Source organism: Saccostrea cucullata, unplaced genomic scaffold (genome assembly GCF_032062105.1).
Source record: "Saccostrea cucullata isolate Sc308-1 unplaced genomic scaffold, CSIRO_AGI_Scuc_v1 ctg5348, whole genome shotgun sequence".
NCBI classification, from domain to species: domain Eukaryota; kingdom Metazoa; phylum Mollusca; class Bivalvia; order Ostreida; family Ostreidae; genus Saccostrea; species Saccostrea cuccullata.
Window position 1 is genome coordinate 4,855 of NW_026929819.1, and position 24,506 is coordinate 29,360.

General features: G+C 31.5%; 3 protein-coding genes across 3 annotated transcripts; all 3 read right to left on the minus strand.

Moving 5' to 3' along the window:
- Positions 1 to 1,268: 1,268 nt before the first annotated feature.
- Positions 1,269 to 9,858, minus strand: LOC134282255 (uncharacterized). The gene is made up of 14 exons (XM_062764676.1): positions 9,245 to 9,858; positions 8,798 to 8,929; positions 8,458 to 8,637; positions 8,146 to 8,310; positions 7,859 to 8,047; positions 7,079 to 7,297; positions 6,718 to 6,921; positions 4,117 to 4,305; positions 3,713 to 3,916; positions 3,368 to 3,606; positions 3,076 to 3,274; positions 2,386 to 2,490; positions 2,096 to 2,206; positions 1,269 to 1,682 (listed from the first exon to the last, which is right to left on the minus strand). Exons 1-14 carry the CDS (start codon positions 9,278 to 9,280, stop codon positions 1,398 to 1,400), a joined length of 2,457 nt encoding a protein of 818 aa, XP_062620660.1. The 5' UTR covers positions 9,281 to 9,858; the 3' UTR covers positions 1,269 to 1,397.
- An 874-nt stretch (positions 9,859 to 10,732) lies between these two features.
- LOC134282253 (uncharacterized) lies at positions 10,733 to 14,039 on the minus strand. Its single transcript, XM_062764674.1, has 10 exons — positions 13,812 to 14,039; positions 13,316 to 13,453; positions 12,943 to 13,143; positions 12,671 to 12,820; positions 12,236 to 12,439; positions 12,013 to 12,116; positions 11,671 to 11,869; positions 11,458 to 11,556; positions 11,243 to 11,350; positions 10,733 to 11,142 (listed from the first exon to the last, which is right to left on the minus strand). The coding sequence occupies exons 1-10, from the start codon at positions 13,827 to 13,829 to the stop codon at positions 10,861 to 10,863; spliced, it is 1,503 nt and encodes a 500-aa protein (XP_062620658.1). The 5' UTR covers positions 13,830 to 14,039; the 3' UTR covers positions 10,733 to 10,860.
- Positions 14,040 to 19,346: 5,307 nt separating this feature from the next.
- On the minus strand, positions 19,347 to 23,690 carry LOC134282254 (uncharacterized). Its single transcript, XM_062764675.1, has 9 exons — positions 23,682 to 23,690; positions 23,379 to 23,552; positions 23,107 to 23,166; positions 22,699 to 22,761; positions 21,480 to 21,679; positions 21,146 to 21,344; positions 20,273 to 20,362; positions 20,023 to 20,136; positions 19,347 to 19,766 (listed from the first exon to the last, which is right to left on the minus strand). Exons 1-9 carry the CDS (start codon positions 23,688 to 23,690, stop codon positions 19,503 to 19,505), a joined length of 1,173 nt encoding a protein of 390 aa, XP_062620659.1. The 3' UTR covers positions 19,347 to 19,502.
- Positions 23,691 to 24,506: the final 816 nt, after the last annotated feature.

Here is a 24,506-nt window from a genome sequence, read left to right on the forward strand (position 1 = left end):
TTTCTGGTTTGACAGAATAAATGTATTTGAGTGAATCTATGTTAATAATTCGTTGCAAAATTGGTTAAAAAACATAAATTAAACGAAATACATGCATGTATTAATATGTGAAATTTTAATTACCAATAAATTATCCTGGTCGTTTCTTTGAATCATTTAGACAAGAAAAGGTAATACATGTATACCCAGTACACATGCACTATAATTCCCCAACAATGTAACAAAAATACTACAATCAATACATTATCAAATGTAACCTTTATACTCTGGCTGGAAAAGCCTTTGTCAAGGTCCTTCTTTTCTACAGGCAGATATATATGGCACGCCAAATTCACAAAAATGAGCTAAACATAATTTCACAGTTGATAAACTAAGTTTATCGACTGTAAACTATAGTTTACAAACCGTGAACTATAGTTAACAATTCATTAACTATAGTTTTCATCTGTAAAACTATATTTAACGGTCGTTAACTATAGTTTTCGAATGCTAATCTAAGTTTATCTGTCTGTAATAAAGCGTTAACAATAGATTTTGTTGATAAACACAGATTCACGTTTGTAAACTATAATTTACAATCGTAAACTATAGTTAAGAGTTGTTAATCATTGTTTCACAAATCGTGAAACTATAATTATCAGATCGTTAACTATAGTTAACGGTTTGTAAACTATAGTTTACAAATTGTGAAACTGTATTTATCAGATAATCTATGTTTTGCAATCGCAAATGATTGTTTTCGGTGTTAAGTATAGTTTACGGTTGTGAAACATAGATTATCGCGTTAACTATGGTTTACAGATGTAAAATATAGATTAACTTTGTTAACTATAGTTTACAGTCCGTAAACTATAGTTTACAACCGATAAACCTAGTTTATCGACTGTGAAACTATGTTTAGCTCATTTTTGTGAATTTGGCGTGCCATAGATATATCAATTTGAGCTGCATTTTTGATAATTTTGATTTGTTATTATGATAAATTTGTATGTAAATTAAACCTTTATGATCAATTAAAGTAAAATAAGGCAGTCTAAAGACTTCTATATTCAATAAAATGTATACAGTTTTATATAAAAAAATATTATTGTACAGGACGACAATAATGTAATTTTGATTCAAACAAAGCTATAAAAGAACTTCCATAGCAATAAGAACAACAGAAGTTTGTTAACGTTTTTTTCCCCTGTCATTAAAATACTTATTTACAATTTTGTAACAAAATTTCCGACATCAAAGAAAAAAAAAAAAACAATTTATTTCACATGGATACAAGCAAATTACTATAAATAGTAGTCAACTTGGTAGTGGATCTCATTAAATTAGTAAATACTGAAAGGTAATCATTAAAAATAATTAAAAAAAATAATATAAATTAAATTACTGCAAATCTTAATTTACAAAGGTAACACTTGTCCCTTCATAACAACCGGTCCTCCGTCGTGGAGTAAGACTGCAGGCCAAATACAAATATCAGCTTTTTCTCCAGAGTGTCCCATACACCGGAAGTAAGTTTTATCAACTTTATCGTTCTTAGTTACAAAGAGGAGCTGCATCGGAGGAGTCTGCGCACACATCAACCAACACAACTCAACTGTAAGGTCCACATAAGGCTCTATCTTCTCCATAATACCAGGATAAGTCCTTAAAAATTGTCTATGTTTACAATAATCTTTATAAATCTGAAAAGAAAAATCATTAAGTATCTTTATTTTATTTATAAATCAATCATAAACATTACTAGAGTATTATTCTCAACAGTTTTTGAGACATTAAGTGATAATGTGTACATCTAGTAAAGTACTTTAAGACGGACTGTCACTTTAGAAAATATCAAGAGCGTGAAATTTCACATGTCCTTGGTTTATACGGATTCGTCCGATGAACCTGAACTCTATGTGCAGGATCGTTCGGCAGGTTACATGTAGTGTGTTATTCTTAATCGAATACACTTGTATAAATAAATTGTCCACGAATGTGAACTGTGTAAAATTCAGCTTTATTGTTTTTCATTTTCATCGCTCAGATGCTTGCAAAGGTAAACATGCACTATTCATAAATGCACTGCATTATGCGACAGCTACTCCAAAATTACCTTTATCAAACCTTGCACTGAATACACGGCATTTCCTTTCTGAAACTCGGTAGCGTATTTTTCACACATCCAACTCAACATTTCATCCGTTTTTCCAATCCCAGAGAATGACTAACAATATATTGAATAATAAAAATGATTAAATATTATTTTGTAATTTTAAGTATTATGTTAAACTGCTAGAATTTTCTTCTTTTTGCTATTTTACATGATGCTGTCTGGTAAAATATACAATGTAATATAATTTTATTGAAAATAAAAAGGAAAAAAATAATCCTATTTCATCCTACCTTTTCCTCGTACAGAAACCGGGGCTCCCTTGTTCTTTTTTCCAGATCATGTCTGATGTCTGCTATCTGTTGTTTTAACGCCTTTTCACAATATTGGAATATATCCTAAAACAAATATTGTGAAATTTAAAATCAAGTATATTTCAGGATTTAAAAAAAGCTATACGTACATTATACAATTATTGACTTTTGATGAGGTCTACTCGTATAGTCACGAGTAGACCGAATTCAAAAGTCAATAACCGTTTTATTAAATGATCAGGAATTTTGCAACACTTTTGACACTTTCGTTCTTTTCTCCATCAAATATAAACACTCATAATAAAATGCAAAGTGTAACAACACTTTTCACATGTTGTTATACTTCAACAGCTTAACAACTATAGTAGTTAAAAATGGAAAACAATATTATAATAATATAGTATAGTATACACTTGAACATGTATCCTGGTATTTGGAAAAAGTTTTTTTTTTTCAAATCTACATTTGAGCAGTTTTTTTTTAATTTCCAAGATTTTATGGGACCTTAAATAGTTTTTAGGTGCATGCAATGAAAACTGTGCAGAGAAAATCAAGCGTTATTTCGAGATATTATTTATAAATAAATTAAGATTATGATATTCTACTATTCCCGACTAAAGAGCGGGGATCCTTTATCACATTAAACTTAAGTTTGGCTATTTAACGCACCTTGACAATATCAGCAAGAATAGAGTATATATCATTTTCTGTCGGTATTGAAATTTTTAGAGTTTCGTAGGCTTCTGACCATTCATTGTCGTAAAGCTGTCCAAAGCGTTCTCCTAATTTTGTAGGACGATTTTTATCACTCAGATCAGCTATGCTTGGATTGTTGTACATCAAACTATTGCTCGCCGCTTGACTCAATCTGAAATTTAACTTACATCGTAGGATGTGCAAAAACTACTCTACCATTTACAAGTTTCACTTGATGTTTTATAATCTGTAAAACTTTGCCTACCTTGTTGTTAAGTCTTCAATTTCTGTGTTTTTTATATTGAGCTGCTCTTTCAGCTTGTCGACTTCTTGTTGTAACATAAATATACGTTCGTCATCGATTTGCGATCTATTCAATTCCCTTTGCCCTTGACCTACATCAGCAGCCCTACTAACAAACTCTTTTTCTCTAATATTTTTAAGATCCCGATGCTCGGTCTGAATATTTTTCGTATCCTTTATTTCCTGTGGCATTTGCACCATCTGTAAACAGTTATCAACAAAAAGGTATTAATATACATGTATTTTTAATTATCAAAATTAAGATCATACCCCAGAATAAATATTTATTGTCTTTTTGTCATAATACCTGGGGCATATTGTCCTTGCTGTCGTAGAGAACTTCTGAGTGCAGCATGGATCCATAATCCAACAAAGCAAACTCGCTTCCTTTAGCACCTTCTTTCTGTGCGCGATTTAAGACAATGTGAAGAGGTCTACTAGGAATTTCCACATTAGTATATCGCAAAGGTCCATCAGCTACATGGATTTTCCAGTTGTGTTTTCTTACTCTCTGTGGGATAAATATATAAAAATAATATATATTCTTTAATGAAAGATAAAAATACTGTTATTTTCTAATCTATCTAAGAAAATGAAATTTTAATGCTGCACTTGCAAACAACCATTTTTTAAACCTCAAGTTTTACCGAGTTTTCATTTTTTATTGAATTTTATTTACAGTACTTTCTCGTAATAACAATAAAACTGTACCAAACTGTCATCCCGTGCTATCATTTTTTCTATGTCTTGTAACTTCTGATATTCCTCCCTTGCTTCTTTATACACCTCAGGGTTAACAATATTTTTCATTTTTTTCAATATATCACCGATGCCAATTCTTTCTGATGGACAGCTAACAGATCGAGATGTACTTGTTCTAGCTACGTGCTCACTCATGGCCTAAAAAGAAAGAAATATAGCAATATATATAGCAATATATCAATACTCTTTATTTAGACATTTCTCTCATTTTTTTATTTGATATTTCATTTCATTTTAGTCTTATCATCATCCTTTTGATTTTTCAAATGGAAGTTAAAACGCTATTTACTGCTCTTAAATTCATATTCAGAATTTTAAAAAAAGATGTCAATGTTATCATAGCTTACCTCAGAAATGTAATAGATCTATAAGAAAGTTAAAATCTCACCCCAAACGAATGTTCTGACAGCCTAACTTTGCGTTCCTTGATACAATGCTTATATGTTTGATATGAATGGAAATATATGTACCTATAGGTAAATATGGATTGCCCTTACAATGCAATGAAGATTTACTGATATACTGTATATATCTTAAGCTAAATACAGCTCAACGCACTTTTTAAACTCACATGGTTTTTTCGCACAAATTAAGGTCACATTGTTATAATGCAAAATTGTGTAACGTGAAAACAAAATACATTTTAAAAGTGATTTTTTTACTTAATTTTGATCTTATTCCATTACTTTAAACATAATTCACACCTAATGATTGGTTGGATTTTTATATGCTCTTGGATTGTAGATCATGACAGTTCCCAGTTGGTTTTTTCATGATTTCTCGTCAAATGCAACCGTCTTTGTATCCGTTCAGTTTTAAAGCATACCTTTGCCATGGCTTAATAGAGAAGCATTGCAGTTTATGTAACTTCTATATTTTTGTACATTAATATGGCACTAAGGCGCAAGATGATAGAAGTATTTCTCATCTCTTCGACTGTTTTTTTTTCATGTTAAAAGGATGGATTTGTTTTAGGTAAACTTTCTGAAATCTAGCATCATGAAAGATACCTTCCAACACAAAATTTCAAAGTTTCAGGCCATAAATATAAAAGAATTTTCTTTTCAATAGTAAAATTTACTGTGTGGAAATTAAAAAATACTTTATTATCCTATACTTTGATATGATTTCTTTATGCAGTTTTGTAATTTTTCGGCGCTGAATTTCGACAAAACCAAGACAAGAATGGGAAATGTGCAAAGTACTTAGAAAAACACTCATCTGTAAGAAGTCAATTTGAACATTTCAACTACATATAGTATCAAGGAAAGCTCGATTAATTAATTTGTAAATACCTATGGTAGAATCATACTCATGTAACATCATACAGTTTATAAACAAATTCCCTTTTAAAACATCTAGGTTTAAAACTTAATATAATGATTTAAGAAAATGTACACCTTTAAAATGAAATATTTAATAATATAATGTCAATGTGTCGTACTGAAGCTCGATAATTTTACGTTTTATTGCAAGACAAATGTGACCTTAATTTGTGCGAAAAAAACCATGTGAGCTTAAAAAGTGCGTTAAGCTGTATAGGCATTCCCACACCATGTTCACCAATCCACCTAAATCAGGCCCTGGGAACATGAAAGTTTTTAGTCTTAAAGTTTAACATAATTTGTAAAAAGACGAGAATGAGAGTTATCAATGTCCGCCATTCTAGTCTTCTCAATGTTGTCATTTCCTAGTCACTTCATAAGCCTCAGCTTTATTCAGGGTTCAATGTATTTCGCTTCACGGAGTATCTACCTATAAAACGTCTCTTTCATTGTATTTGAAAGACTTGGACGAAACAAAATGACTTCCACTTGCCTCTACGCATTAAAAAATAAATTCCAAAGAGATTCAAAGTCAATAGCACTGATAAATGCATTACAAAGTGAAACAAAATAACTACACATTAAAAAGACATCAAACGTAAAAAAAAAAACCTATGCAAGACAAAAATTTGCTACATGCAGCAGTTATAAGAAAAAAGCAATTTTTTATAACAATTGTGAAGGGTTTATTTATCCCAGTGCAGATATAGGAAATAGGGAAACTAATAATATAATGGCGTATACCTATTACCACGTCTTGTTCATCTTACACTTAAGAACTATATTTTGTACCGGAAATTTGTAAAAGTCAAACAGTCCAAAATGAATATAGCAGTTCATATATACTGCTCTACCAAAGTGCTGTTATTTGCAGATACTAGTACACATGTATAGATATCCCATTCATCTTTAATACACATTTTACATGGGATTCAAATTCTACTCAGGATCACATGTAAGTCTGCTTCATTACCCTTAGCCTGAATCATTGAGATGAGCAAGATATTAGTGTATTGCGGTAACTGTCATATTAGAAAAAACAGCAAAGGATAAGTACTACATCCGTATTAAGGCCATCTTTAAAAAATCGTTTAGTTGCCCTCTTCCGACCGATTGGCAAAATAGGCTAACTGAAAACCTTTTTAACCACTTAATATATTCAGACAAAGTCGAGAATGGGCAAACAAACATTGTTTTTGGGTTGGCTTAAAATTGCGTATTTTACCTTTGGACATTCCATTTCCTGAAACAGAGTTTCTGAGTGAAGAAGAGACGCGTATTCTAATAGAGCTAGTTCGCTCTCCATCGTATTGTCGTCCTTTGCGTGTTGAAGAAGTTTATGAAGCGGTCTTTCTGGCTGTGGAATAGATCGCAACAATTCTGCAGGTCCATCTGAACCCTTCATGTGCCACTCATTTTTACGTTTATCCTGCAAGTTTTCATATCATTTAAGTACTAGTAAAGCACATGTAGTTCGTTGGAAGCCTATTTTATATGAGATTCGTTAAATTATATACAGTATTTATAAGAATTGTAGTTACTATTAGATAAAAATATATCTTTTTTTAATTACAAAAAAGTATTACCAAATCCTTTCGATCTTTGCACTCCTTGTCTATTCTTTTTAGTCTTTTAAATTCTTCTTCGGCTTTTGTCACAAGATCTGTTTGATACTTCTTTGAACATCGTTTTAACACAGTCTCTATACAGTTTGTTGAGAGACGTTTTGTTGACGATACTGATGAACTAGCAGTCGTTGTACGTGAACTTTTTGTTTCATCACTTGTCGTCGGCTTAGGAAGATCCTAATATAAAGGATATACACATATACATATTTCGAAAAGAAAATTCGTATTTCTTATTTGTTAAAATAGCTCTTTTATAACAGACGTAGCTACCAGTTAGAGATTTACTTCATTAAAAAACTGTTGAATAAAAACATTTAATACTGTTAAATAGGAACCGAGGAAAAAGTTTTCACAACACAAACATTTTCGTTCAATGGGTTTTTTTTAACTTTAATTTTTACGGATAGTTATCTGCATATTTTCCCATAAGAACAATGAAAGAGTGAGGACATTCTTCGTCGTAGAAGCCAGAATGATGCATTGATAAAATTTAACATTTTATATCTTCAACCTAATTTTACCCTTACATGTAAATGTAACCTACCGGTATTCTTTATCTAAGGGTATGCCTGAATTGTCATTAGCACTTCCATTTTGACGCAATTCTTTGTTTTTCAAGATGTAAATTGCCAAACTTTTGTGAATGTTCTTATATGTAATATAATAGATCGTTGTGAGAAAAATGTTTGTGAAAAGAAAAAAAAATCATTATGAAACGATAAAATGTCGTTATATTACCTCTTTTAAACGATGATATGTTTGCATTATGAAGAAAAATTCCTTGATTGCGTCATCTGCAATATCACGTCTGTTTCCCCAAGCATCACTAATGATATGATAGAGATCCGGTGCTTTCTTAATATATGCTGGCAGTATATGTTGAGGTTCAATTTTTGTTTTCTTATTCTTTTCTTGAATTGCCTGAAGCTATATGGAAGGAGATTGAAAACAACTATTCCACACGTTTATTTCGTTCTAGAGTATTTGACAACATTAACACTCATGGTACTTATATATACTTTTACCTCCGAAGCAAAGGAGCTAAGCGGATTGCTCATTATAGAACTGTACTGTTTTCGAGCCTCTTTGATCTGCTTCTTGTCATATCCCATCGATTCACATTTCTCTAGGATTGCAATAATGGCAGTTTTACTTTCTCTCGAGTCCATAACCTCCTCTACTCTAACTCTCTGTTCAGATTAAAAAAATTATGTTCGTGACAAATTTGAAATGACTTCCATATCAAAACAATCTTCTTTCTTATGAAAGATTTCTTTGACATGCAGCTAGAGTCACTGCATATTAAAATTAAGGTAAAAAAGATGAATTTCACATACAGTGCTAGAGATTCCTTGATGTCGTTTATAAATTTCAATAAGGAAAAGGTAATTAGGCCAAACATCCGTAAGATCTACCCTGTCTCCTACTTTATATAGGGTGTCAAACAATGCCCCACCAAGCCTCTTATCATCATCTGTCAAATAACGGAATCTAGTGTCTCTAGTTTGAGTCTTCAACTGAAAAGTTAAAATACCCATACACAAGTAAAAACCCAAATATGTAGATTACATGAACAAAAACTTCATCGATATAGACAATGCATCCTTTAAAGTGGATCGTGCACAGTTTTATACATATGTACAGACACAATTATCTTTCAGTTAACATTGTTCTTACTTGTTCTTTAACAGATATTCCTAAGCTTTTAGCTAAATCAGAGAGGAAGGAGAAGTGGTTCCTGGCTTCTTTCAGAGTAGTGGCACTTACACATCCACTGCAGAATTCCAGTGCTCTACTGATAGTTTTGGCCTGAAATTAAACCAATACTATTCAAAAGACTAAAACACAAAGGCATGACTCAAAATGATGTTAATGAATAACGATTCAACCCTGAGCTTTAAATATAATTTTTTCAAGTGAAAATTGAAGGTTTCAAAGTGAAAGTGGAGTGAATATATACCTCAGTACATAAAATTGCAAAACTGAAGCAGGAAGTGTTTGATATCATCAATAAATCTCGTTTGATAAGATTATATTCTTATTTCCATCCTGTAACTCAGTCAAGATCGAGATTAAAATATCGTGAACCAAAAAAATATTTTAACTCAGGCAAACTCTACTAACCTTCGCCTTTGTTCTTTTGCCTTCACTTGCAGACATATTTAGACATGTCAAGTTGATTCACAATTATAAAAAAAGAATACATGTACGTCTTATAAAACCATTTTATCGGAAGAGCAAATCAGGGACCATATAAAGTTGAAATTTAAACAGTGTTGACCTACTCTACATTTAAATGTACAGTGTATCTATAAATAATCTGAAATAAGTGTGATGTTTTTAAAGAAAAAAGGAAATCTAATTACAAATTAAATTAAGACGATTTTTCTTAAAAATCGCAGAATATCTTTTGTAGTAAACACATAAATACGCAAGTTTTTACACATTCATCGTAGCACATACAAGAACGTACATGTTTGAAAGAGGGGTTATTTAAATAGGTACCTGTATAGCATTACATTGCGTAAATAAGCTTTTTATACCAGAATATTACACTCTAAAAGCATGGTTTTTAAAAAGACGTTTTACCTTCTTTTTTTTCAATTCTAGATAATTATATTGATGACTCTTAGGTTTTAAGTAAGATATGACGAACAAATTTATTGAAGGAAAATTGAATAAAAATTTAAAATATGTTTGATCAAACCGAAAGTCGAAAGGTAAATAGAATAATATCAGTGTTTCATTTGCATAAATGCATCAAATTTAGAATAATATTGCCGATTGTTTGACAAGCAATACTTACTTTTAATTGTGTTAAATGATCTTTTTTATTTTTTCTCTCACTTTTGCATCTGAAACAAAGGAATTTTCCAAATGTTGTTTGACATCAGATTTGTCGTTCCTAAGTATTTTAAATAACGATAACTCTTACCCTGATTATTGATAAAAAAAAAGAGAGAAGATGAATGTAACAATGTGTAATGCAGTCCATTTCTCTAGAGACATTGGTATATGTAAATAAAAAAAAACACCAAATTTACTAGTATTTTTGTATGTTTTAAGTGTTAAATTTGAAAAGAGGAAATATAATATGATTCGCATGAGATGGAAGAAAGGAGCGGGGAGGAAAAATATGAAAATTACATTTGAGGAGACCGGAGTACCTATATCAAATACACGTCTATTTTCTTAGTTCCACACAATTTCTCGCGAGGGACTTTGAACAACAAATAAATTTATTTCGCTCTCTTTATAAAAGCAAAATGTTATTAAACATACAAATCTCTAAGTTTTAAAAGAACAATTATCACATAATTGATCATTCTTAACCCCGCTTTAAATGGATTCTCTTTATCAATCTTTATTGGACATCTGTACTACATGTAATTCCATAAAGTACTGATAAAAATGTTTTCGCGAGAAATTTATTACTGCGTATAATATTACGCAAGTCTGCCTGCTCAAAAATTCGCTTATATTGGTATGTTTGAGGATTATATACATCAAAAAGACGTAACCGTAATGCACTATTGGAAAACTGAATGTTACATGTAAAGGAAATTGTCAAAAAAAAAATAAAGATAATAATATCATTTAATCGATTTAAGTTACGTTGCTCTATCAGTAAACAATATACACAATATTACACAAAAGTATATAATGTATATATAATTTTTCGAATAATTCAATCTTTTTGGTATATTTCAATAGAAGAATTCACAGTTGACTTATTTCTTTTACTTTTGGGGTAAAACATGGCCTTTGCACACAACACTTCCATTTTCATTTATTTGAAGTGCAGGCCACACACATATGTCAACTGTGTCTCCAGAAGTCTTGTACACCTTAAACAATTTTGTATCTATGGTTTCTCCTTTTTCTGGAATAATCAGAACCATTGGTGGGTCCTGCACACACATAAACCAACATATTTCTACGCAAGCTTTCAGATATGCTTCAATGTCTTTCGAAATGGCATTGTCGGTTGTTTCTAAAAATGTATAGGATTCCTTAAACATCTGCAAAACAGAAATGGAGAGGTAACAGTCTTGTTACAGTGTATGCTATAAGTTATCTTCCATCGCCTCTAGTTATTAGTATAAAATCGATTTAATTTACCTGGTAAATACTAGGAAGAGACATTGAACAACACTGCTTCCTTAGTTCTAACAAGTGATAAACAGCATCTTTCTTCATTTCAATGACATCTCTGTGTTCGCTGGTCTCCTTCAAAACGAACATATCATTATAATGGTACAATATGTTGTAATTCTTAAAAACGACTTTAATCTTTTTACTCTAAGATGTTTTGTTGAATTATTGAAAGTACATACATCTCTCTGGTCTTGGCAATATGACATAATCTTTGTTGTCCTTGTTTGTAAGTCTTCAAGCTGTTTTACGCTTTTCTCTTTACAAAAGCGGTATGCCATCTAGCAAAAGAAAAGTTATCTTAATAAAACAATATCCTAAAATATATGCTACAAGAATGCAAAAAACAAACACGCAAAAACACATAAGAACTGAGACAGACTTAGGATACCCACTTGAACACAGTTACACAGTTTTGTTATTCTTTCCTTTTCATCTTCTAGCTCCGACTGTAAACTTTCAAATAACTGGGTCCATTCGTTGTCATATAACTCAGAAAATCTTTCCCCAATTTTAGTGGGGCGATTGGAATCACTGAGGTCAGTATGATTGGGATTACCTGTTGCCACTCTCTGACTGGCAACTTGGCTTAGCCTAAATGGACATTCAGGGATTTATACTATGCATGATTGTTTTCAGTTTATATGTATAAAGTCTTTTTCTATATTCTGAACCTACATATATTGACTATTAATGCATGATCTTAAAACTACATATAATAAATATTTGGAGATAACCTTGTTTTAAGCTCTTCGATTTCATTTGATTTTAATTCATTTTGCATTCTCAGCTCTTCACACTTCTCACGTAACTCATCCATTTCATTTTCATATCGTCGTGCCTGTAGCGGAAAAAATAACGTGATTTTATTGAACCATGCACACTCGCACTGACTTCAAAACAAAGCAAATAAATCTCTTAATAAATAGAGAATAGAAACAATGTCAATAAGATGCTTACCTTTTGTTCTTCACTCCGCCTTAGAAGCTCCGATGAATGGAGAAGAGACCCATACTGGCACCAGGTAGCTTGACTTCCCTCTAAGTTCCTCTGCACTGCTTCCTTTATTGTTACATACAGAGCCCTATCCATGTATTCAATATTATCTAGAAATTTCTGAGCAGCAACATCACCATTTAAAATCCAAAGCTCTTTCTCTCTTGCCTAAAACACATTGAAACAACAATTTCTTTTCATTTTTCTTTTGTTTATCCGATTCAAATGTCTAAATTGACAATTAAGTTCTTAATAAATGTTAACAGTAACATTCATGTCTAAAGTCATATGGTATTATGCAGTTGTAAATTGCTCTAAGAGTGGCACACAGCAGAAAAAAACTATTGTATCGTCCTCAATGTTTAAGAATTATCATAATTTTATCATGAACAGACTCACCAAATCCGGATCACATCTCATTTGTTCTTGTTTCTGAAGGAGATCTAAGTATTCGGCTTCTGCCGCTTTCCATGTTTCTGAATCCATACAAGATTTCATATTTTGCAAAACATGGGGAATAAAATTGTCTGCTTGTTTAATATGAGGACCCTTGAGGAAAAAAAATAAAGAAATGAAGTTATCAATCTTTTTTTCTTAACAGCAATTTCTCGTATTGGAGATTGAAAAAAAATAAATTAACAGAAATATGTTTTGATTTCCTTTTGCCATACCGATGTTTTTGAAGATTTGTTTTGTTTATTATACACTTCCACTAGAAAAACATATGTCGGCCAAACTTTGGTCAAATCGAACATGGTCCCTGCACTACACAGGAAGTCATATAAAGGAAGACATGCTTGCTTTTGATCATCACTGAGGCATGCTGGGTAATTTTCGCCATTTTCTTCGTAAAAGGATTTGAGATACTCATGCTGTCATGAAAATATTTTTTAAAAAGAATTTAAATGCATATACCATTATATGAAATTTACATACACTTTAATACTATTTTTTTTTAAATAAATGATAAAAAACAGTGCAATAATATCATATTTTCATACCATATATTATAATATTATAATATCATATAATTTTTTTAATTACCGTTTCAAAATCTCTCTTTGCCAGGTAATTCGCATGATCACAAAGTATTTTGTACTTTTTATACGCTTTGTTATGGTGCTCTGCGTCGATATGTTTCCCAAATCTCTTGAAAACCTCAGCAATTGTCTGTACAGACCACTTTCAACAAGAAATAAAAAAAAAAATCGAGTCGATTTTTTCAATACTAGCATACCAAATAATATTGAGAAAATTATTATATAATAAAGGATTATAAAATTTAATGTTGTACCCATGATCAAAAATCTCGAGTCGATTATTCGTTACTGTTTCTTGATACCACACATTAAGGACTCACTTGATTATAATTATTTGATAAATGTTTTAGGAATTAATCTTTTATGCAAACTAAGTATTATATGATTTAAATGGATGCATATTCATAATAGGTATTATGTAATTTTAAAAAAATCCCACCCATTAACACTTTGGAAAACAAACAGCTATATATTTCGTAAGTACAAGTATATATACTTACCTGTTCTCTACCCGCCATGTTAAATTATTATCGTACTTTCATATTATATTGTATCGCGTTATCTCTAGAGATAACATTAAGGATAAAGTAAAGTACACAAGTTGATATCACAGTGGCGTTTAAATTGTTACTGAACAGACATTTTGATTATAATGAGTTCAAAATAGATTTATCAATTGGTTTACAGTAAAGTGTAACTTCATTTTGTACAGAATAAACCTCACTGAGTTATATGCCACTTAAAGGAGAAGTTCTAAAACAAAATTAAAATCACATTTAAGAGTCAAAATCAGCAAGCATCGGGCATTGAATGGAAAGTCAAAATTTTATTTTTTCAAAAGCTTTTGTTATATAAAAGATTTTGTCCTACCTAATGCTAAAACACAATTAAAATTTTTTTTTGAACGAATGAAGGGACTGGTATCCAAGGAAATTCATTTCCTTAGCAACGGGCTCATAAATCCTTATGAAAATCAATGATTTTTAGACATTTTTCTATGAATATGTTTTCTGAACGTGATAAGATAAGGTATTTTGGTTACTTTATCTGTTGAAAGATGGAATTACTTTATTCTTAAAATATAGGAAAAACAAAATTTCTATAGTGATATTGTTGCCATGACAACTGGAAAAGAACATGGCGTCAATGCTTATTAATTTTGAAAAAAATTACATATGTTTATCACTATATACACAAAATCTACAACCACAGCTGGAAAAATGAATGCTGTGATCTTGTTAGGGGTTATCTATATGTCATATGTATACAATAAAATTTGCAGGCAACATTAGTAGAAAAAAGTTACAAATGGTTAAAATGTGTGACAATCTGGCATTTATAAGCTTTTTGAAGGGGTGGGGGTAAATTGAATACATGTACAGTGTCCATTATATTGGTCATATTGGTCTGATCAAAGCATACTCATAATTTTACTATTGTTGATAAATAAATGCACATTAAATTTCAAAAGGAATTTATATTCCTCACGAACGAAACTTTGAAATAAAAGAGGGGGGATTATAGGAATCACCTTGTCACATATCCATATGTATGTAAAATTTTGACTTGTCCATTACATTTCAATGAAGCGCCACTGAAAGTTCATACTTGATATTAAGATTGCTTATGATCTGGAGATGTGTCCAAATCTTTACCCAAGGTCATTTGAATAAGTTCAAGGTCATTGGAAGAAGAATAGTGCGATCTTTGCCCATTCTGTAGTATTCTAATGAAAAGACTTGAAGTTTCATCTCGGGGATTATTATTCGAGCTGTGGGTTTGTCATGACCTTGACCAACAATTCATTTGGACACGTTTGACCTTGACTCGACGACATAGCTTTTTCAAGGTCACTGCAGTTAAAGTGTTCTATATGAGTTTGGTATATTTACATATTTAACTTCGAATGAAGAGAAATTAGAAGTTTGTGTTCTACACAAAGGTTTTTCTACCTATGACTTGAGTATATGTCATAGTCATTTGGGTATGTAAATCTGCAGTAGCAAAATGTTAAAAAGGTTTTAAATTAATATTCGGACCTTTTTTGTAATAAAATAAACATTTTATGTCATACCAGGAGGGTTGATATCATTTTATGCTTGCTCATAATAATTCTAGTTTATGAGAGAGAGTCACTACGACAGCTCACATAATTTTAAAGTAAAACCATATCAATCAGGCATGTAGCATCAGGTTTGGGTTGGGTAGGGGGGGGGGGGGGTTGACATCCTCAACTCAAATTTTTTTCTCAACATAACCTGATGTTTAACCCCCCTGCGAGTTTGGAGAATTTCCCCACTTTTTTTCTTGCAGTTTTTTTATGCCTACCCCACACCATGCACTTTCAAAAACGATACCATGTCTGTCAGAACGAATGACTGCAACCTTTGGTATTGAACCTACGATATACCGGGTATTCTCCTGCTGTCCTAATTAAGAAACAAGACAGCTAAGACCTCAGTAGCTACTGGTACCTAAAATAAAAATCTGGAAGGGCTATACAGGGCGACGGGGCGCGGGAAATATGGGATCCGCGTTGCCTGTACTGTATATATATGAATTTCTAAACTTGAACTTACCCTAAAAGTTATTTCATATTAATAACCCTAATGGGTAATCTTTTGAATGGCATGTATCGAAATTTTTGTTGTATTTATATTTAAAAACATTTTGAAAACAATGTAGAAATCAGAAGAGAATGACAAATATGAATTTTTTTTTTATAAAATACAAACATACATTTCAGGAACCTATCATCTGACTTTAAACTAGCCCTCTTCCTTTTTTCTCATAAAAACATTTTGTCAGTTTTGAAATTAATTGATTGATCATTTAATATTGACCTTGTTTTAATTATGATACTTCAAAATGCAGAATATAAAGATATGTTTCAGATTCTTCTACTATCTAATTATGAATCTGCATGCCAAAAATTGATAGTTATTAGATGTACATCAACAAAAAATGCTAACAGAAAAACCAAGAATGTTACTTTTCGATTAAACATTTTTATTTGATCCACTTTCACGAATACACTGTACAATTTATGGATCTATTTTCTGGATCCCTGAGTCTCCAGTAACACTACCCACTCACTTCCAGCATCAATGGTCTGTACTGTAATAATGTATTCTCATAATCTGAAAAAGTGATTAAATTAAAATGTAATAATATTATACAGCTTTGCCTTCGTATACTTAGAACCATTTCTAGTTGGGCTTGAGCAATGATGATGAATGCAAGGCATGTTTATGGGAATCATGCAATTAAATTCCGTTTTTAATAAATGTATTATTTTCATGTTTTTCCTGTCTAATTCTATATCAGCTCATCCAATTCTGTTTCTGTTTCTTTCCGAGTTTGGCTTCAAAGTGCCGAATTTCATTCATAAACAGAAGTATACAACACAAAGTTGAGACTGTATTGATCTTAGATATTCTTTAAATTTAAAAACTTGCAATTAAAAGGTCAACTGGTTCTATACGTTTTGTAAAAACTCTAAATTATGTTTTTTTATTTCTTTCCAATACACCCCCCCCCCCAAAAAAAAAAAAAAAGATGGAGTATAGATATTCATTTCATAAATTTACGTGCTTTATATCTATTGATGCTTATCATTTGAACCTAGTTGACTCAAATTAGTTCAGCGTTACCGGAGAAAATATTAGCTGAATATGAACTTCCTTTTATTAGTAAACACTGGATGACATTAGCAAAAAGTTTTTTTTTAAATTAATTATTTTACTGGTATATATACAATTCAATTACCACTAGTCCACTACATAATACACTTGTCTGTATCACAATACTTCCAAGGCAATCCCCTTTCCTAAACTAAAATATATTAAGAACAGAGTTAACCCCCTGCCCCTTTTTCATTTTTTACGGACGCCATAAAAAAGGTCGTTCCATTTTACAAATATTTCATATAGTGGTGTTTTTCATAAATTCATAATTTTTCATGTAAAAAGCAGGTTTTTAAATGGTAAATAAAGATATCTACTATACAAAAATTTTATTTACCCGACTATCAGTTATAATCATTTTAGCTTGTGACAGTGGTGAGTGACTTTTGGTTACATACATACCGTGAATACAACAAATTGAAATTAAACAAAATTCAAATTAAACTTTATGTGACTGATCATATGACCAAATTTTTCACGTTAGGCCCGTAGATAGTATCTAAGTTGGGGGATTTAATTTCATTTGCTCATTTTATAGTTTAATATCGGCTATAGTGGGGGGGGGGGGCATACCCCCCTCCTCCTGGTTCCTCGGGCCAGGCATAATCTTTTCTTTTTTTTTGTAAAATATTAAAGAAATGCTTACATAATTAATCAATCAGAATTAAATTTAAAATGTGCAAAAACACTTGCCAAGTGTTAGGTATTTTACTGCATTTTACTGCTATACATTCTTCAGTAACTGTTGTAATGGTAAATTGTAAAAATTTCAATCACTCACCATAATTAAGACTCATGAAAACGCCAAAACTGAGGCTTAGACTGCTCCAAGTTTGTAATTTTCTGCTAGTCTTCTGTAGATTGTTATTGAAAACAATGTAAGCAAACTACCGTTTATTCCTCCTATGTTAGAGAGCTATACCAAAGGGAGGTAATTTGAAGCAAAAGTTACAGAAAATTATTGATTTAAATCAGTTATCATATATAAATGCTTTAGTTGCCTGCAGATTTTTTTCTTGATTCTTCTAGAACAAATACTGTTTAATAAATATTTTATGTTGATATGCTTTAGTTTGGTTGTAGATTTCTTATAAAGTACTTCAAATTTGCTGTTTTTTAAAGCAAAATAAACCTCCAAAAACTAGTTATATTTATCAGAAGGTGAAGAGAATTTCAAAAATCAACAGCTGCTAAAATAGAGTATATTTATATAAATAAAATAATAATTTAAAAAGCTTTTTTTAATGACTAGTAATAAAAAAGTATTTGTTTAACCATAAATTCAAGTGTCATGATAAAGTACAAAACACGTGTACTGAAAGGCGCGTGGTTTCCATAGCAACAATGCGGAAAATTATTTTTTGCTTGCTTTTTTCTATCATACCCTTTGTTCTGAAAATTTATATATGAGTTTTAACCAAATCTGTTTCTATGCCACTTTCCACATTTTTTAACTAAATGCTCGATGCTTGCTGATTTTGACTCTTAACAAACAAATAACGAAGCTTCTATATCATTTCAATATATCACAACCAGCTACTATTCAAATCTTTAAATGGTTTTCAAATAAGCAAGTGTACACGTTTACAGACTATCCATTTTGTCGTCTTTTAATCAATACGAAAATTGCTTTCTGATATCCCTAGAAAATTTGAAAATAGATCAGATTGCTTCAGGAAAATATACGCCGTATTGGGTGACTTTGCCACACCTTTTGAGGAAAATAAGGAGGGAAACTAATAACAGATATCTGTTCAAAGACAGGCAGACGTCGAATCAAAATATTAATCAAATTTAAATTTGAATTTTTGTGTTAAAAAAACTTATAAATGAGCATTTTTGTACCAGGTATTTAAAAAGATTACATGTATAAAGATACTAGTATAACCAATGAAATTGCCTTCAATATTACACACTTTATTTTTTTTCTCTACATCTTAAAGAATTAAATATAACTTTCATAGATTACTAAAACATTGTAATTACAAGAACAATGCAGTAAAATTAATTTATCTATAATAAAGGAGTGGTTAAAACAAACACGATACAACGAACAATAATATATTTACTGATGAACGTTGTTACAAAATAAAAACTTAATAAGTAAAGTTTAAACTATTCTTGCACTTTTATAAAATCACACTGAGTACAATTCAAATTCTGTTGGATTGAACACATTCTGGAGTCATGAGATGAATCACTCGGACGGAAATATCTCCTTGAAATATTTTAACTTGCAAATAAAATAATATGAAAATGTTAAAAAAAAAATAATCAACATCCTTGTTGATTTTCAAATACTTGTACTTAAAAATTTAAATACTTGTTTATTTATTATTTGCATTTAAAGTACCTATATTAAAAAAAGAACAATTAGAAAATATGATTTTTCTCTGGCATCAAAAAGCCAAAACGAGTTGAATTCATATCAATATGAAAGGAGGGGGAAATATGGTCCAGTTTTTAATTTACAAAGTTCGTACATATTGTACTATTGGCAGCCCATTACTGAGGAAGGATAAAGCCTTTCGATACGATTGGTCCTCCATTATACAGATGTAAAGCCGGCCAGACACAAAGGAGCACGATATTGCCTTTCTTGCTGTAGTGTTTGAATGACTTCTCGTCGATTTTGTCTCCGTTTTTAGCAAAATTTAGGGCCATTGGCGGATCCTGTAGGACCATGTTCCACGTGAGTTCAACCAGAATGTCTAGATAATCAGTAAGTCTTTTATCACGTGTGTAGCCCTCCTTCTGTTTTCTGAATGCCTAGATAATTAAGAAAAAGTCGACTTTTGTAAGCCTTAATTTGAGCATCATATCTAAACGTACGGAATTAGTGAGAAAAAGAAAATATAAAGGTTTGTAATACATGCATGTTAAAACGTAACTGTTTGTTTTACCTGTTTTACTGCGATCTATTATCTCTAAACACAATTGTTTTATCTACTAAAAGACACGCATGCATATATACAATGTGTCCTCTTCAACATGAATGAAAAGAAAGAATATCCAATATATTTACCATTTTAAGAGATTTGACTGACTGTTCTCCATATTTTTTCAAAAGGTCATTTAAAATGGCATTTGACCCTGTTAACTGGACATCTTTCAGTTCTTCTGCAATCGACAGTGATGACTGAAAGGTCAAAACCAAATTTTACATACCATAGAGCACAACTTAAGATATTTAACTGTATTATACATATACATGTACTTTTTTAATATTTTTAAATTAGTTGTAAGTTACTGTAAAAGCTATACATAAGACCTACTGGCAATGGGTTTCTGATCACCTCGGCTGTTCTTTTCATCAACTCGTGTCTCATTTTATCTTTAGTCTCATCAGAAAATTTGTAGCATTCCTACAATATTAAGAAGTATTTTATCCTGTATTGCACATCCAGTTCAAAATTTTTCCTAAAAAGAAAATGCAAAAATAGTAAGTATGTGTGTGTGTGTGTGTGTCACCTGTTGTACCCAACACCTGTTCTCTTGAGAGAAGTGGACAGGATTTTGCCTAATCCACGTATGCAAAAGCATGTCTCTAAAAGAGATTATCCAACACCCAGAATAATACCGGAACTAGAAATTATGTTACGAAATGGATGTTACATTTAAAAGCATCACGTTCCTCTAGATTCTTTCTAGACCATTAAAATTATCATATCCCCCGCTTGAAAAGTGGGAGGGTATACAGTAATCGGTATGTCCGTCCGTCCGTCTGTCCGTCCCTCCGTCTGTTACGCTTTGGGGTACCCATCTTATCCGCAACTCCTCTCATACCACTGAAGGAAATTTAATGAAACTTTCACAGAATCTTTATTACATATTGCCATTGTGCACCTCCTATTTTACTTCTTGATCTGATTTATATTTTGGATTTTTCAGCGCAAAACATGGATACTGCCATTCTATTCATATGGGAGGCGGGGGTATTATTTAGTGAGCTCATTGCTCACAGTACCTCTAGTTTTATTCCAACTTTTAGATATGTGACTATTTGGTTGTAAGAGATTTATAGCCTTATAGTTCTTATGAAAATAAATTTCTTCCTATAAAGAAGATCGGTGAACATTGAATATTTTTTGTATCTTTCATTTATAATATTTATCCCCCTTCTTATGAGTATTAAAAAGTAATCATACCTGGACTAAATTAGCTAGCTCTGTGACTACAGTCTCTTCTGTCTTTCCTTCTTCTTTTAATGCTTCAAAGGCTTCTGACCATTGGTCATCATACACTAAGGCAAACTTTTCTCCAATTTTAGTTGGCCTATTCTTATCACTAAGGTCAGCTATATTTGGGTTTCCTTGCGTTAATTGCTGACTGGCATATCTGCTCAATCTGCAGAAAAATACTGCTCTTTAAAATACCAATAAAAAGAGTATCTTAACAACCAAATACAATAAAAGCTTAAAAACCATAAGAAATAATGTGTCTTTTTAACTTTTCCCTTAATCATTGAAGGGTGTTTAATACCTTGTTGTCAGTTCCTCAATTTGTTGCTTTTGTTGGTTTACAGATTCCTTTAGCTTTTCATTTTCTTCCATTAATTTGTTGTTTTGGATCTCATTGATGGATCTCATTTGTTGTTGTACCTCACTATTCTCGACTGTCTGACTCCTAATATTTTGTCTTGATCCCTTATTATAAACATAACTTTGGCTAGGGCTTTGTCTCTAAATCGAAATTCTCAACAAAATTAATTGTAATAAATGTTTTCCAAAATCGTTACGGTAGGATAGTGGTAGGGCGTTCGTTTCGTGATCAAGACGCCTGGGTTCGATTCTAGTTGACTGCATCGCGTCAAATGTAAGACGTAATCCTGGGTTTTGACTGTTCTTTCCTACAACACCCGGAAAAGTTACGAGACTGAGATTGTATGTCGTTTTACGTCTCATTCGAGAATATTTCGCTCACATAGAGACTTCACCATAATACCGGTCATACCGGTGAAGGGATTCAAGTTTTTATCTTTACTAAGCACTTAAATATACGCGGTCATTGAACACTGATATTTCTTTATCGTGCTAACGTATATACCATGACACAGGACCTCTGATTTTAAGGTCTAATCCAAAGAACCCGCAACTTTCACTCCAGCGTGCCGAGCACATGGCGAAGGAACAGTTGCTACCCATTTTTATCGACATAGGTCATTCGCGGCCGAGATTCTAACTCACGACCTTCCTTACACGAATTGAGCGCTCTACCGACAGAGCTACCATGACAGTTGTCACGACAGGCATTGGCACGATAAAGATCCTACATAGCCTTCATGGCAGTAGGTGCCGAGTAAGGGTCAAAGTTTGAAGCCCTTCATCGGTATATAGTGATGTCTCTATGTGAGTGAAATTTTCTCGAATGTACCATCTCAATCTCCGAAGGCTATTGACTTTTACATCTCACTGCGGGTGCTTGGGAAAGAACAGTTAATACCTTTGCTTACGTCTTACGTTTGACATAATGAGAATCGAACTCAGGCATTTGATCACGAAGCAAACGCCCTACCTCTATGCTACAATATCCGTAACAAAGTCTTAGTGTCTATACATTACATAAAAATTATCAATGAAAAACTCGAGGGATCTTTGATACCATCTTCAGAGTACTTGTGTGTTCAATCAAAATGCTTTCAAAATCAAAATAGTTTTGCGGACAACCAGTGACAATGTGTTCCATTTTTTATCTGTTATACCGTATTTGGTAATGGGAAACTGGATTTTCTTGATTGTCCTTGGTTGAGGCTTGTCGTTGATGTCTGTAATAATTGATTTCATTTTTTTCAATACACATGTTGCGATTGTAACAGGAGATTGCAATTATCAAATAAATTAAATGTAAAATGCGAAGAAAACAAACATTGTTCAATCTTAAATAAATACTGCAAATGATACAAATTGGGAAGAAAGCAAAGTAAAAAAAAAAAACAAAACCAAAAAAAAAAACAAACAAAACGAAACAAAAAACATCCACACACCCTAACACACACAGAGAGACCTTAAAATTTTTTTAATTTGCCAGGGAATAAAGGGAACTCAATTTCATGCGTTTAAAAAAGACATAAAACTTCAACGTAATATATTACAAAAGAAAAATTACATACCTTACCAGCGTATGTTGATGGTTTACTTTGATTTCCAGAGTTCACGACAGTTTTGTTATTCTATATATTAACAATATGTTTAAATGATAGATTTTTAGTTGTTTTGGAATTAAAGTGATTCGTGCTTTTTCACTATTAATAGTCATCATAAAATATCTTCCTTCAAAAGTTAAGCTCCATGAAATAATAAACCATTCAATAATTAATAATATAGAGAAAAGAAATTTTAAAAATTTCAATTCAGTTAACCCCTTTAGACAAAATAACCTCACCTTGGTAGCAGACGACTCTCTTTTTTGATTTCGACATTCCAATAAGAAGACATAATTTTTCCAGACGTTACTATCCGCATTTTTTTGAGATTTCAAAAATCTGTACAAATCATCGGAGTCTCTGGTTTCCTCTAGCCTTGAATATGAAGTCTTACTACTCTTGATTTCTGTGTGCTGTTGAAATATTTGTTACGAATATATTTTATTGACTACATCAAAAGGATTAAACTTACAAATTGCTCATATGCATGTATTTTACAATATGTCAATACAAGAAAAGAGAGGACACATTTTTGTTCCAACTCTGTTCATACTTGTGTACAATGTTAAAATCATGTATACGTATATTCATTTCGGGTATTTTCTAGAGGACAAAAAACAAAAACAAAAAAAAGAAATTCATGAAAAAGTGCATTCAGTTTGATTATCTTACTTACAAGAGATGGATTGTATTTCTTCAGCCAGTTAGCGTGCTCTGTTAGCTGGGTTAATATGACTTCAGCTCTTCCTATTAGAGATCGATCAGCACCCTGCGTTTTCTTCGCTTCATTCAAGATGGAGCTTATCGTTTTTTCTTTCATTGACATTTTAACCTGAATCAAATTTAATTAAGTAATTATACACGTATATTTATCAATATATACAATTTTAACGGACACAACACATTTGATACACTTATGTAGCAAGTGTATTTATGTGTCATTCATTATACATGCAGCTTGCTTATAAATGTGTCTTACGCCAACTTTAAAATAGATTATAAATATAAATCGAATTAATAAAAATACATCTAATTTACATTACCATTTAAAACTGTGTATTTCATAAAGCTACAATGCTCTCCCGAGAAGGTACATATACGTTAGGTTTGCTCAGAGACATATAATAGTCTACTACGTACGTCTCTGGATCCCCAGACGCCATTTGTAAATAAAACCAAACCGAAAGTAGATAGTTGGTATTTATAAGGCAGTGAAAAAAGTAAAGCAGTTAATTATAGCCATGCACATTTTGACAACTTAGGAAAAGGTAAAATATTATTTTTTTTTATATTTCCTTGCATTTATTTAATTATTATTCTATTTATTTTGTATTTACTTTAATGCATGTTAACACTATGTTGAAAAA

Excerpts from the sequence above, each read along its gene's own strand:
- LOC134282253 (XM_062764674.1), bottom strand. Across the intron at positions 13,144-13,315 it reads CAAAGAGAGATTTTGAAACG|CATGAGTATCTCAAATCCTT; the intron begins GTAATTAAAAAA and ends TTTTCATGACAG. Across the intron at positions 11,870-12,012 it reads ATCGAAGAGCTTAAAACAAG|GCTAAGCCAAGTTGCCAGTC; the intron begins GTTATCTCCAAA and ends ATGTCCATTTAG.
- LOC134282254 (XM_062764675.1), bottom strand. Across the intron at positions 23,167-23,378 it reads GAGAGTCGTCTGCTACCAAG|AATAACAAAACTGTCGTGAA; the intron begins GTGAGGTTATTT and ends GTTAATATATAG. Across the intron at positions 21,345-21,479 it reads ATTGAGGAACTGACAACAAG|ATTGAGCAGATATGCCAGTC; the intron begins GTATTAAACACC and ends ATTTTTCTGCAG.
- LOC134282255 (XM_062764676.1), bottom strand. The coding sequence starts at position 9,280 with ATGTCTGCAAGTGAAGGCAAAAGAACAAAGGCGAAG. Across the intron at positions 3,917-4,116 it reads TAGCACGGGATGACAGTTTG|AGAGTAAGAAAACACAACTG; the intron begins GTACAGTTTTAT and ends TTTATCCCACAG. Across the intron at positions 1,683-2,095 it reads CAGTGCAAGGTTTGATAAAG|ATTTATAAAGATTATTGTAA; the intron begins GTAATTTTGGAG and ends TTTTCTTTTCAG.